General features: G+C 43.8%; 2 protein-coding genes across 2 annotated transcripts; both read left to right on the top strand.

The window, feature by feature from the left end:
* Nucleotides 1-1,467: 1,467 nt before the first annotated feature.
* On the top strand, nt 1,468-2,585 carry LOC146173152 (uncharacterized). Its single transcript, XM_084584319.1, has 2 exons — nt 1,468-1,479; nt 2,286-2,585. The coding sequence occupies exons 1-2, from the start codon at nt 1,468-1,470 to the stop codon at nt 2,583-2,585; spliced, it is 312 nt and encodes a 103-aa protein (XP_084440445.1).
* A 6,237-nt stretch (nt 2,586-8,822) lies between these two features.
* LOC146173153 (uncharacterized) lies at nt 8,823-10,363 on the top strand. The gene is made up of 2 exons (XM_084584788.1): nt 8,823-8,834; nt 10,136-10,363. Exons 1-2 carry the CDS (start codon nt 8,823-8,825, stop codon nt 10,361-10,363), a joined length of 240 nt encoding a protein of 79 aa, XP_084440914.1.
* The last annotated feature ends 2,142 nt before the right edge of the window (nt 10,364-12,505 follow it).

The following is a 12,505-nucleotide window of genomic DNA, read 5'->3' on the forward strand; positions in this document are numbered from 1 at the left end:
ACTTTCAAGTTTTCCCGCCTGATGTGGGCGGGCACGATATATCTGCGTGTGATATTTCGAGTCCAAGGTCATTCATAACGGCCACTAACATGCTTCCGAGTTAATCATTCGTGCCATCTTGGCAGTTGTGTAGATACAGATGCAGTGACAGCATTTATGCACACAAAGGTTGGTCTATAAACCCCCGAATTATCTCTCGCCATTGCTTGTCGCATACAATGACACAAAAATCTGAATAACTTATAGCGATAAACTTTGCTTCGTACCCTTATCGTTCAGTGAATAACCTCTTTGTGACCACTGTAGGCCGAGACGAATAGTAACGTGCGTCAGGTAACCGCAGACATCATATGTTGACTATTTTTGAAGTGAGCGTAGGAAACACATTATTAAACACATTATTACTTCGAAATGAGCGGCCCCACGCCTTTTGTATACGACTCAGCTAAATCCCTCATTTTTAGGGAGCCTGGCGTCAGGTGGAATACCGTCGATAATACCCCGTCTACCTGTTCGATTCCAGTGTCTTCGGTATTTATGAAGAAATTTTGATGTTTACCTAACACACAAGAGCCACTTCTACGATTTCCAAGTGGCTCCACTGTGCCTTACTGCTACTGTTAGTACAGTGGCTAATCACATTAGCAACTCTAATATCAATTACGTCAGCATCCTCCCAGTGTATTTAGCCTGTTTTTTAGAAACCCATCCCTCTGCCCCGCCGGGGTGGCACAGGGGTTACGGCGCTCGACTATTGTTCCAAAGGATGTGGGATCGAATTCCGGCCTCGGCGGCTGTTTTTCGATGGATGCGATAAGAAAGACGCCCAGTGTGCTGTGCGATGTCAGTGCACGTTAAAGAACCCCAGGTGGTCAAAATTTCCGGAGTCCTCCATTACGGCGTCTCTCATAGCCTGTGTCGCTTTGAGACGTTAACACCACAAACAAAAACAAAAAATGTTTTCAATCCCTTCCTTCATTTTAGGTAATAAAGGTATTTTGTTAAGTTGCTGACGGCGATGCAGTGAATATGGCTAGATACCATTTCGCAGTGATGCAGTAGACACACGTGCTTTCGATGCTTTCTCGAGGCAGGATCATAGGCCTGGATTACTGACTGGCCGCGGGGACTGAAACCCGTTACTTGGGTTCCCCCAGTGCAGCTGACGAATGCTCACCTGCGCGAACAAGAAACTGCCGCTCTGTTCTCTAGCGTTTCATTTACCTTTCTTTTTGTTTCTGTTGTGTCCCCCTGTGTACAAAGCGAACCATTCCGTTCAGCTTTCGGAAAACGTTTTGACCTTTTCGAGTGTCCATAAACTGGTAAGTGCGGCGATTACGTTTTCCCTCTCTATAACCTGTTACTCGTCGCTGAGAGTCTGTCGCTAGGGTTAGACGGTATATAAGTGCACTTGCCGGCTTCACCTAACATTGCAGTTTGCTTTCTCCAGCTCTCCAGCAGTTCACTATGAAGACCATTGTGAGTATCTGCGTTTGGACCCGGTATCTATTAATATCCGATTACCATCCATCCAAACCTAGCATTACATATGGAATGCGCATTTCCCTTTGTGAATCCAAGGATTTCGATTCTGAAAATGCAGCTATAACAGTAACAAACAGTTGGGTGCAATAAGAGGCGTAAATGATCACGATTGGCGCTGGGAATTTGCCAATTACTTAGAAGCGATGCTCTTTACCAAAGAGAGACCTTTATCAGCCGGCGATATATAGGATGACCTAATATTTTGGGCTTTTAAGTCTGCACAGGACGTCCCGTGTCGTTCTGCTAGCGTATTGATGCATCTGCTGATTTTTATCTTTTGTTGCGCAATCAGGGAGTAACTCATTCTGTGCATGGATATCGCTTGAAGATTAACCTGTTATTGGATAACGCCTTTCGCTGTGCCGAGTAAGGACGAATTGCTTTAGAGGATGCGTCATTAATCGTAGCTTAAATATGTGACTCAGAGGGGAGCTAAGTGAGCGAAATGATCTTTTTACGATATCAGGTTTTTATAGACGGGTAATATCGCGCACTTCAAGCACTGGCGATGCTTCCACGTGGAGCGAATTATTCAAGCCAAAGGGCTGACCCTTCCTATCACAGAAGCATAAAAAATTATGTGCATTGAGCGTGTCTGAAATAGCGACCGAGTTTTTTTTTTTTTTTTTTTTGGGGGGGGGGGGGGAGGGTAGAATCCGTAAGACTATGCTCATCTAGTTCTGGTATTTATGACGACGCCATTCTCAAAGTGTACTAAGTAACCCATTTTCATTTCTCAGGTGTGTGCGCTCGTCCTCCTCGCTGCCTTGGTTGCAATCAACGCAGGACACCATGGTGGCTACGGCCACGGTCGCGGTTATGGAGGCTACAGTCACGCCATCACTCATCATTACGATAACCAGAGGGCACACTACGGCTACGGTGGATACGGTGGTTATGGAGGTTACGGAGGCTACGGTGGCTACGGGCGCGGGTACGGTGGTTACGGTGGCTACGGTGGCTACGGAGGTTATGGAGGCTATGGCCGTGGCTATGGCGGTTACAGGGGCTACGGCTACGGGCACGGATTCTACGGCTAAAACAGGTATGCGATTAAATGTGGCTTGCTTATGAGTGATGGCTGGTGACATCAATCCACCTGTGACTTTTTCTACACCGCGGTCTTTGCTTCGGCCTACTTCGCCTAATACTACAGACTGCAGTAGGTTTTCCGTACAGCCGACGTTTCACTACATCCCAAAGGCCTTTCATCTTATAGATCAGCGGCTCGAAGCAAACTGGACTGTTGCAGTGGTACAGTCAGCGGACAAGCCTCTGACACCTCTGAGATCCATTCTGTGCACTTTCAATGTTTATTTTGTTGTTTCTCAGCCCCTTTTCTTGACATGCATGTTAGCAAACTGTACATAAATATTTCTACTTTTCCTTTATTTGTTCTTTTCCTTTCTTCATGTACGGAAAACATAGACATGCGGAATAAACATATGGTATTCTTTGTCGAACTCTTCAGTATGTTTTCTTCTTTAAGGGAAGGGAAGGGAAGGGATATATGAGTGGTTTGTGAGGTTTAACGTCCCTAAGCGACTCAGGCTATAAGAGAAGCTGTAGTGGAGGCTCCGGAAATTTAACCCACGCGTGATTCGTTAACGTGCACTGACATCGCATAGCACGTGACCGCCTTGCTTTTCGCCTCCATCGTAAAGTGGCCTCCACGGTCGAAATTCGTTATCGCATTCTTTTGTACAGCACTCCAGTGCCTTAAACTCTGCTCTACTGCGGTGGGAGATATGACGTTCTGAGAAAGTGAGAGTTTCCATAACATTTGAGTTTCCTATTACTCGTGAGTCATCCTGCTCTTTCAAACGTTTCATATGTCAGTTGCATAATTATCGAGGGTTGTCATGTGAATCGCAAAGATACCACATAAAGCATATGAAGTGCTTATGGACACCATCGAGCACGCATGGGAACCGAACAGAAGGCCGTATATTTTGTTTAATCATATCCGTACAATCACCAAGCGCAGCTCATAAAGAACGATTCGTTTTGACCATTAAAGATGAAAAATGCCCGGAAATTCGGACTCTCAAAAGTAAACGGGGAAATAAATCGATATTTCTTGGGAAATGTTGGGCAGATAGGAAAAATGCACAAATCAACAATACGGGCACTTATCATTTCCATGAACATTCGTAATTTTTTAACGGAGGGATATCTTTACTAATTCCTGCTCACAGGCTTTGGACAGGGGTCTTGAATTCCGGAAAACTGCAGTTTGTTGGAGCGTGATATTAATGGGAAGTCTCCAATTGCAGCTAAAGTGAGGCAAGGAATGCACGCGCGGAACAACACTGCACGATGTGAAAAGTGTTCACGTGTCATCTTGTCAGTCAGTAAAAGGCAAGCTTTAAATTTTCTTGAATGACCACATTCGCTCAAGGAGCCAATATAGAGAGGTCGTGGGTCTAGGCTGAAGCTGCCGAAACCTTACAATGCTATAAATAAGAGGGAAGATAAGAGGAGAGTCGATCGGTATTCTTCTGAAGAAAAGTCCATTGCGCGAGCTGAACCGGAGTGCCCTAACTAACGTGATGGAGCGCTATCACAAATGATTATACCAGTGGGGCAACTTTTGCTGTTTACAACGGATATCAACGTGAGGTGTTCAATCAACGAAATTTCAGTTTTGTGCTGCCGTCAATTCACTCCCTGGGCGGGAAACTCATGGACAATGAATACGAGAGTGTGTTTAGGCAAGCAAAAAAAAAAAAAATAGCTTTGTTTTTAACGCGTTAGCATTACTAGTATCAGTTTAGAAAAATAAGCGTCTGATGCTGCTTGGGAGAAACTGGTGGAATCTACGCAAGTGAAGTGGGGAGGAGGGAATAAAAGGAATAAAGGTTGGAGGGAATAAAGGCTCAGTCCAAGCGCTCTATGACACGCCTAGAAGGGGCTTCATCTGAAGCAACCTGTAGGCAATTCAATTACGGGCACTCACCGGTGATAGTGCATCCAACTCATGAGCGCCCCGTACACACCCCTCCCCCCACACACAGACGCGCTACCCAGCTCTGATTAGTAATTAAATAATTAGTCATGAGTTAATTGTGTATAAATTAGTCATCAATTATTTATTCAATGAATTATTTTATTAGTTATCAAATAGTAATACATAATTATTAATTAGTAGTAATTGATCATTGATTGACATATGGCCATATAAGGCACGCATTCGCGCATACTGGGGTGGTGCTGTGTGATTGGTCGAGACCTCCATGACTTCAACCCGCCTCGACCAATCAGAGCCACCGCAATAGCGGGACATATTTTGCACCCCCCCCCCCCCACACACACACACACACACACACAGAAACGCTACCGAGACACACACTCCCTAATAGCAACTTACACTTTCTAAGCGCTTTTTACCCACCTCCATCCAAACTGCAAAAGGTTATCCCACAACCCACGTAGATCTATTCAGTAGCCTCCCAAGAGGACACCCTAGTAAATGCAGATTCACAAATACAAAGCGGTCTTCGAGAACCTCATGTTGTGTACAGGAGACGCACACGTCTGGCGAACTTTGATGCTAATTCATGCACCGCCGCCTAGATCGTAATGGCCGCGTATAAACGTTTCTTAATATTCACTCCCTCAGGTCTTTCGTCAGTGCAAGCGCACGCGAAAAGAGCTTTAAAACATTTTTAATAGCTGCTTGAACAATTAATTTTCTGCACTGTAGCATGGAAACTTATTTTTCAGCAAGCAGGGTAGTGTATATATTTTATAACGTGCCGGTATGGCAACTGTGTGTGTGTTTCCCAACTGCCCATCCGTGCGCCTCTTCCCATCGTGTCAGACCCGGGCATCATGCGACACCGCATCATGTGACGCCCATCCGTGTGCTGTTTCGCATCGTGTCCCGGCATCATGCAACGTTCGGCGCCTCCTTCACACGTGAGTGTCTGTGGACCGCTCTTTGTAGGCTTTGCTTAATAAACAGTTCGCCTCCAACACCTGACGTGTTCGCTTCGATCATTACAGTATATCCGTTGAATACTCGTGAGGTGACGTCACGAGACTGCATGCCATAGCCCAGTTAACAGAAGGTGCCAAGTCGGGTCGATCCTTTGAGATGGGTGGGTCGAACCAGCTGTCTTTATTTCCGAGTTATACATAGTACCCCTATGCCACGTATGCGCAGTTGTACGGCATGGTTAAATGGGAGGGGGGGGGGGGGGGGGGGGGCTTTCATATCTGCGTCGGATGTTCTCACGTACTCTGGTGGCATGCGAGTATACGCTATTGAATATGCTGCAATAACTGTGGAAACTTTTGATCGAGCGAGTAGCACAATTGATCCGTTATCGAGGATCCGCAAGGAGAGCAACAGACGACAGCCATTAACGCTGCCCTGTCCTACCCTTGAAAACGGGGCTCAAGTGTTCTTCAGACATTTTATTTCTGCCTTTAGTGCCCGTTCTTACTGGCATCTGAACCGCCTGTATTTTCACTTCTTTCTCGACGTTCTTGTGCATGGTACAGTACAGTGTTTGCGGTAACGCGTTACTGGCAAATGGCGTTATCGGTAACGCGCTGCATTTTTTGGTTACCTATTAAAGTACTCGTTACCATTTCTGAACTTTAGTGGCTAATCTGCAGCCTTTGTCAAAAGATTATAGCCCAGAGGGTTTGCTTTTAAGACGTATATCATGAATTCTTTAACAATCGCGGAGGTCGAAGCCATTGGGGAAGGTAGGACGAAAAATCTTTTTTCCTTCAGCAAGTTTGGAAACTTGGGAATGCATTGCGAGCCACATAGTAGGGCTCAGCAGTAGACTACCTGGGCTCAAACAATTTGACAAAGGGTGTACTTATGCTAACATTTTTTGTTAACTTGAGGTGTCACATCATTGCTTCCTTTTTATTCCGATTCTCCTCCCTCCACCTTCTTTTCATCTTAAAAAAAAAAAGCGCAGAACACCTAAAGGAATGTTGCAAACATTGTAAGGTGCTCTCGACGATTCTTGGTGCGGCTCGTATACATGCTAATAAACCTGTGCCCTTGAAGCCGCACCCACCTAAAAAAAAAAAAAAAAAAACGGCGGAATACCCATAAACCCTAAAACACGTGCACGAACACGCATTACACACTTGCCTGCTGCTTAAATTGAAAAACAAGTTGTAGTGAGTAGAAAGTTGTCATGGCAATACATCTACCGCTGTTTATTTACTTTGTTTTCAACACAAATTTTGCTTCTTTCTATCAGCAACTGCTGCTACGCCTCTGGTCATACAATACCTGAAAGAACGAGGCTGACCTTGAACACCTGCAAGTAAACACTCACCTTTTTTTTTTGCTGTAATTATACAGGTTCAAGTAAAAACAAATGTCTATGCGCGCAAATATATTTTTTCCCGTAACTTTATAGCTAAAAAATTCGCGCCTTTATTTTGTTAGTAGAAACACACCCAGTATTTTGGAATCACTTCTTTCATGATTACTCTACATTTGTTGAGACTTCAGCGATGTTTTCTTTGCGAAGTTAAAAATTTTTGATGAAGTGTCATTCCATGTTTAATGCTATATTCAGAAAATAACCTCACCATGTGCCGCAGGGTTAGAATCTCTGTGGCACATGGTGAAGTCATTTTCTGAATGTAACTCTGCAGGCAACTTTAAGTCGCTATAACATTGCTGAGCTCTTTCAAATGTGTGCAAAATGTTCTCGTTATTTCAAGATTTCTGGTGAAACCGTTGTTAGGGCTAGAAGTTTAATGCGAAATATGAGCTTTATAAAAGTATTGTCTTGAGGTCTTGCAATGAAGACTCATTGATTAAAGTGTATGGGAATAGAGTAATGACCATGGAGTAAAGTAACGTACGGTACTTTTCGGTAGCGGTAACGCGTTACTTTTTTTCTAGCTAATATAGGGCGGTAACGTGCCCTTTTTTAGCGTAACAAGTAATATAATTAGTTTTTATTTCGGTAACGTCTATAACACTGCAACTGTATCTTTACTGAAGTACATCGTTGGATGAAATGAATGCAGGATTTAACGCATCCCAGGAGCCACGTTCAGCAATAGAGAGCTCATTTCGGAGCATATGTGTAATATCGCGAAAAAGTGCAGAGAGGATCGAAGTGTCGAAGCTTAGCAGTGTTGTGGTTCATGTCAAAAGTGCGACTGTCTCTCTGTCGAACCCCACTGCTCTTGAAAGCAAGCGTACACATCATGAATATTATCTAGCCTGCTCATTTCCCCTAATCAAATACCTGAACTGCACACGCATTCTCCACTACTGATCATCAACCAGGCAACGACGATATACCTACTCCGGCAAGCGAAATCTCTGTTGACATCTTACAGGCACACCGCAACGCATGATTCATTGCAGAGCCGACCCCTGCACGCGCTATATTTTGTAATGAGCTCTCCTCTTCTCATATTTTGTAGGATTGTTCAGGTATCATTTCCTTCTCCATAACTCACTCTGTTGTGGTAATGGCAATGGCAGCCATACACAAAACTACAAAACTTCATTCATCAATACTTCAACATAGTAGCGATGAGGTCACCAACTCCAACAGGCATTACAGTGACATCATGACATCATACCTAAACGGCCACCTTCTCCTCCTACAGGTATTGCAGTGACATCACGACATTGTACTTAAACGGACTCCTCCTCCTCCTTCTCCTCCTCCTACAGGTATTGCAGTGACATCATGACATCGTACTTAAACGGCCTCCTCCTCCTCCTCCTCCTCCTCCTCCTCCTCCTCCTCCTCCTCCTCCTCCTCCTCCTCCTCCTCCTCCTCCTCCTCCTCCTCCTCCTCCTCCTCCTCATTCACTACCTGATTGATTCTCATTCACTACCTGATTGATGAAGCTAGAATTCGGTTGAAGCGCGGACTAAGAAGTCCACTGTGCTCTAGGATGGCCGGCGTTTTCAATAACTCACACGTGCCAGTTTGCACGGACAGTCGTAGATGTATTAGTCCCCCCCCCCCCCCCCCCCCCCCTCCCCCTTCCCCGGCAGCTTCTTTTATTTTTATTCAATCCGCTGGTACGCAACAGGCGTGTTAACCGAACCGTGTCGTTTCCTTTCGTGAGGACTCTATTCTTTTGCGTCTTGAAAAACTGGTAGCGTCCAGATTCTATGGATATCTAAAGTTGCTCCCAAATCTGACCTTTAATTCTTCTCGCTGGTCAGCCTCGGTTTCTTCGAACAGGTTTCATGCGGTATATAAACCCTGCGGCCGGCTCCGTTGAACAGACTACTCTCGGCGACTCGGCAGCAGTTCGTTATGAAGACACTTGTGAGTACAGCATGCGGCACAGGTGCTCTACGGATACCCATACTCGTCGTTTGAGGCCCCTTCGCTATTTGTAGAAATGTGCGCTGGTGGAAGTTACTCGGTGGCGTCGCTTCTCAAAGTGCACATTTGGGAATTCAGATATCCTATAGATTGTCCCGTCATTGCAGCTAGAGCTCATGCAACTGTTGCATACCGTTGTTTGCAACGTTACCTTATTTGAACACTGGCAAAATAAGTAAGGGTTAGGGTAAACAAAATATTATGATTTTGAAGTGATGCGCATGACCAGTATGTCAGACGTTTTGCATAAAGGAATGGTGACTGAGTGGTATACATTTAGACGATGGCTTCGTGCAGGTATACTGTATTGGCTGATTGTTTAAAAGGCAGTAAATATAACATGCTGAACACACTTTAGGTTGAAGTGACTTTCAGTTTCTCTAGTTTAATATAAATTGCTAATGTGCGGATCCCCTTCTAACAATAAAGTAACATACTCTTTTACCTCCGCAATGAGAATGCGAGCCGCGTATTGCCATCTTCTAGTACTGCTAAGAGAAAATTCTTGCAGTTAACTGAACTCCAGACAGAAGCCGTATTGATCCTTTCCTCCAGAGGCCGAAAGCTACGACGGCGAAACCCGTTACCAAGAAAATAGCTCAACCAGAAACACATATGAACGACTTGGCATAGCTCCAAAGCAATGTTGCTTGGTATTGTGATTTGGCGCAAGTGATGTGTACCTAGTAGGAGTTCGATCCTCCTGCCCTTGTCGAAGCCATTCACGATGCTTTATCAACTAAGTCATTGCTCCTGTCTACGAAAATTATGTGCAAAATGTGTTTTGTAACCACCGCAGCTGGTCTGCTGATATATAGATACTCAAGACATAACTCAAGCTCATATAAATGCTTTGTGCCTGCCTTCAGCTGAAATGCTTCGGGGTCTGTGGGAAGGACAAACAAAAATACGTAAAAATTGAGAAAACTTATCTGAATATTAACGAAGTACGGTGCTGAAACTGTCTACAAAGATTTTCAAAGTATTATCGGCCATCATGTATTTTATTGGGCCTGTAATTGCGGCTTACCTTGCACAGGCAGCGCTGCGAACGTCAAACAGGACAAGGAAAATTTCGCACATTTACAAGGCTTAGGCGCGCCGATGATTTAGTAAGGTAGCCTGCAAATCTGCTTTTTATACGTTATATTTTCCCGGTTTGAATATGTATGCTATGCCCATAAGCCTGCAGATATAGAGGCCTAGCGTGAGCTCTAACCTGCACTGATGCCATTTTGCAGCTGTGCACCCTCGTCCTCCTCGTTGTCCTGGTCGTGGCCAACGCGGGCTACTACGGTTACGGCTATGGTCACGGTTACGGCCACGGAGGCTACAGCCACGCCGTCACTCATCATTACGATAACCAGAGGGCGCACTACGGCTACGGAGGATATGGTGGCTACGGAGGCTACGGAGGCTACGGGGGCTACGGAGGCTACGGTGGTTACGGCCACGGATTCTACGGCTAGGCTTTCCAATCTTTGACCTACATTTGATGGATGCATGACATGGGCTTGCACATTAAAACACTATTGTCAACGTCTGTCGAGAAGATCCTTTCAAACCCTTACCATCTACTTATGAGGGAAGAAATGCTGAATAGTCTTCGGCCTGGGCGCATACTTTACGGCCCTGGCACGGCCAAGGTGCCCCCTGAAAAGTGAGCTACTTGACCCTATCCTTCCAATCTTACAAAATTCGTCTATATTTTTACCGTGAGGTCACAGGGCTCGCTAAGGACTGCCAGGTGGCTTAAATTACTTCAAACAAAACATTTGTGCTATATCAGGTAGGTTACATAGACTCATGTTCAGGATTAAAAACCAATTGAAGTAACTGTATATAAATTTTATATTTAAAGACATTTGGATAGTTTAAAGCATTCCCCTTAATGTGATATGCTATAAATAGAATGTGTTATAAATAGACAGGACAGCTTTCCTTTGCACTATCTCTATCCGGTATACATCTTTCTTTATAAATGGATGCCATAAAACCGAAGCGAACTCTAATTTACACCCAATAAATGTTGAGTATGCAAGAAATTTTAGCTTACTTGGTGCATCTTGAAGCTTCCGTCTTAAGTAGCAAATCTTGGAAAATGCCGATGAACATATGTAATTTATATGGGCAGTCTATGTTAAATCATGTGTTAGTGTAACTCCTAAGTGTTTATAATGTGTAACTTCCTGAATTAAATAGTCTAGCAGGCTGTGAGAGTAAGAACTAAAATGGTTTTTTTTTTTTTTTTTTTTTTTTTTTTTTTTTTTTTTTTTTTTTACGCGAGAAGCGCAAAAGGACAGTTTTTTCTAGGTACAGCTGCATATATCCCATTCAACACACCATTGATGAACTGCTAGGAGTGAATTTTGCAAAATGTAGTGATCTTTCTGTTCATTTATGTTTTTAAAAAGTATGCAGTCGTCATCTAAAACCTTTAAGGAGACATTATAGAAAATGGAAACCGACAGATTATTGATATAAATTAAGAAAAGCAGCGGGCCTATGGCGCTCTATTGGGGTACACCTGAAGTAACTGGTAGCTCGTTTGAATTGCAGCCATTATTATCTACGTATTGTTTCCTATTTTTAAGGTAAGCGGAAATCCAGTTAACAAGGTAAGTAGGGACGCGAATACTTTCTAATTTATAAAAGAGTTTACTATGGGGAATTGGGTCAAATGCCTTCCGAAAGCCTAAAATAAGACATCAACCTGCGCTGATTTGTCAAGAAGTAGTTGGAATTCATTAACTGTTCTACCTAACTGAGTCACGGTGGACATGCCCTTTCTGAAGCCATGTTGCAAAGAAGATAAATTGTTTTCAGCAAGACATCAGATAAGATAGCCAGAAAATATATGCGCTAATAACTTACAACACGAAGAAGTGATTGAAATTGGTCGGTAATTAGAAATAGTTAGCTTTTCGTTTTTTTTTTTTTTATGAATCGGTACAACGCGGGCCATTCTCCAGTCTGCGGGTGCGTCACCAGAACGTAGGGGAGCTTGAAAATTTTTGGTTAACAACACGGATAACTGTGACACAAAACGTTTCAGGAAGGCATTGGAAAGCCCGTTAGGACCGGTGCATTTTTTTTTATCGGCGAGCTTTCGCAGCATAGACAGAACACCATTTACAGAAACAGTTGGAACAGAACCGCGATCTTCACAACGGATTCTAGCTGTGGTGGCCCCCTCCGCCGGAAACACACTTTTAAAGTGCTTGTTAAAACCTTGTACTACCGTCGTACTGTCAGTTACAACTTCATTATTTATTCGAACTTCAAAAAGTTTTATGGAGCACTTTTGATGCATTCGGGGAGCGCCGTGTTTGAGGCTCTAACTTTGAGGCAACGTGAGGGTGAAGGAACAGCGCAAGGGACAGGACACTGTGACATTAGGAAGCACGAACACAAGGCGCTGACTATCAACTGACGTTTATTTCGAAAAGCATAGATTATATAGCGACTCTTTGATGTATTATTACCTTTACCAGTTTTAATTGTTTCTTCATCCTTAGGCCATTTACATCTCGTAACACTACGTTTTTTAAAAAGATTTTACCTTATTTTGGGCACCTTAAATTGCTTCTGCCATTCGGTTTTATTATGTT

This window comes from Amblyomma maculatum, chromosome 11, assembly GCF_055883805.1.
Source record: "Amblyomma maculatum isolate TAMU_Amacu chromosome 11, ASM5588380v1, whole genome shotgun sequence".
NCBI lineage: Eukaryota > Metazoa > Arthropoda > Arachnida > Ixodida > Ixodidae > Amblyomma > Amblyomma maculatum.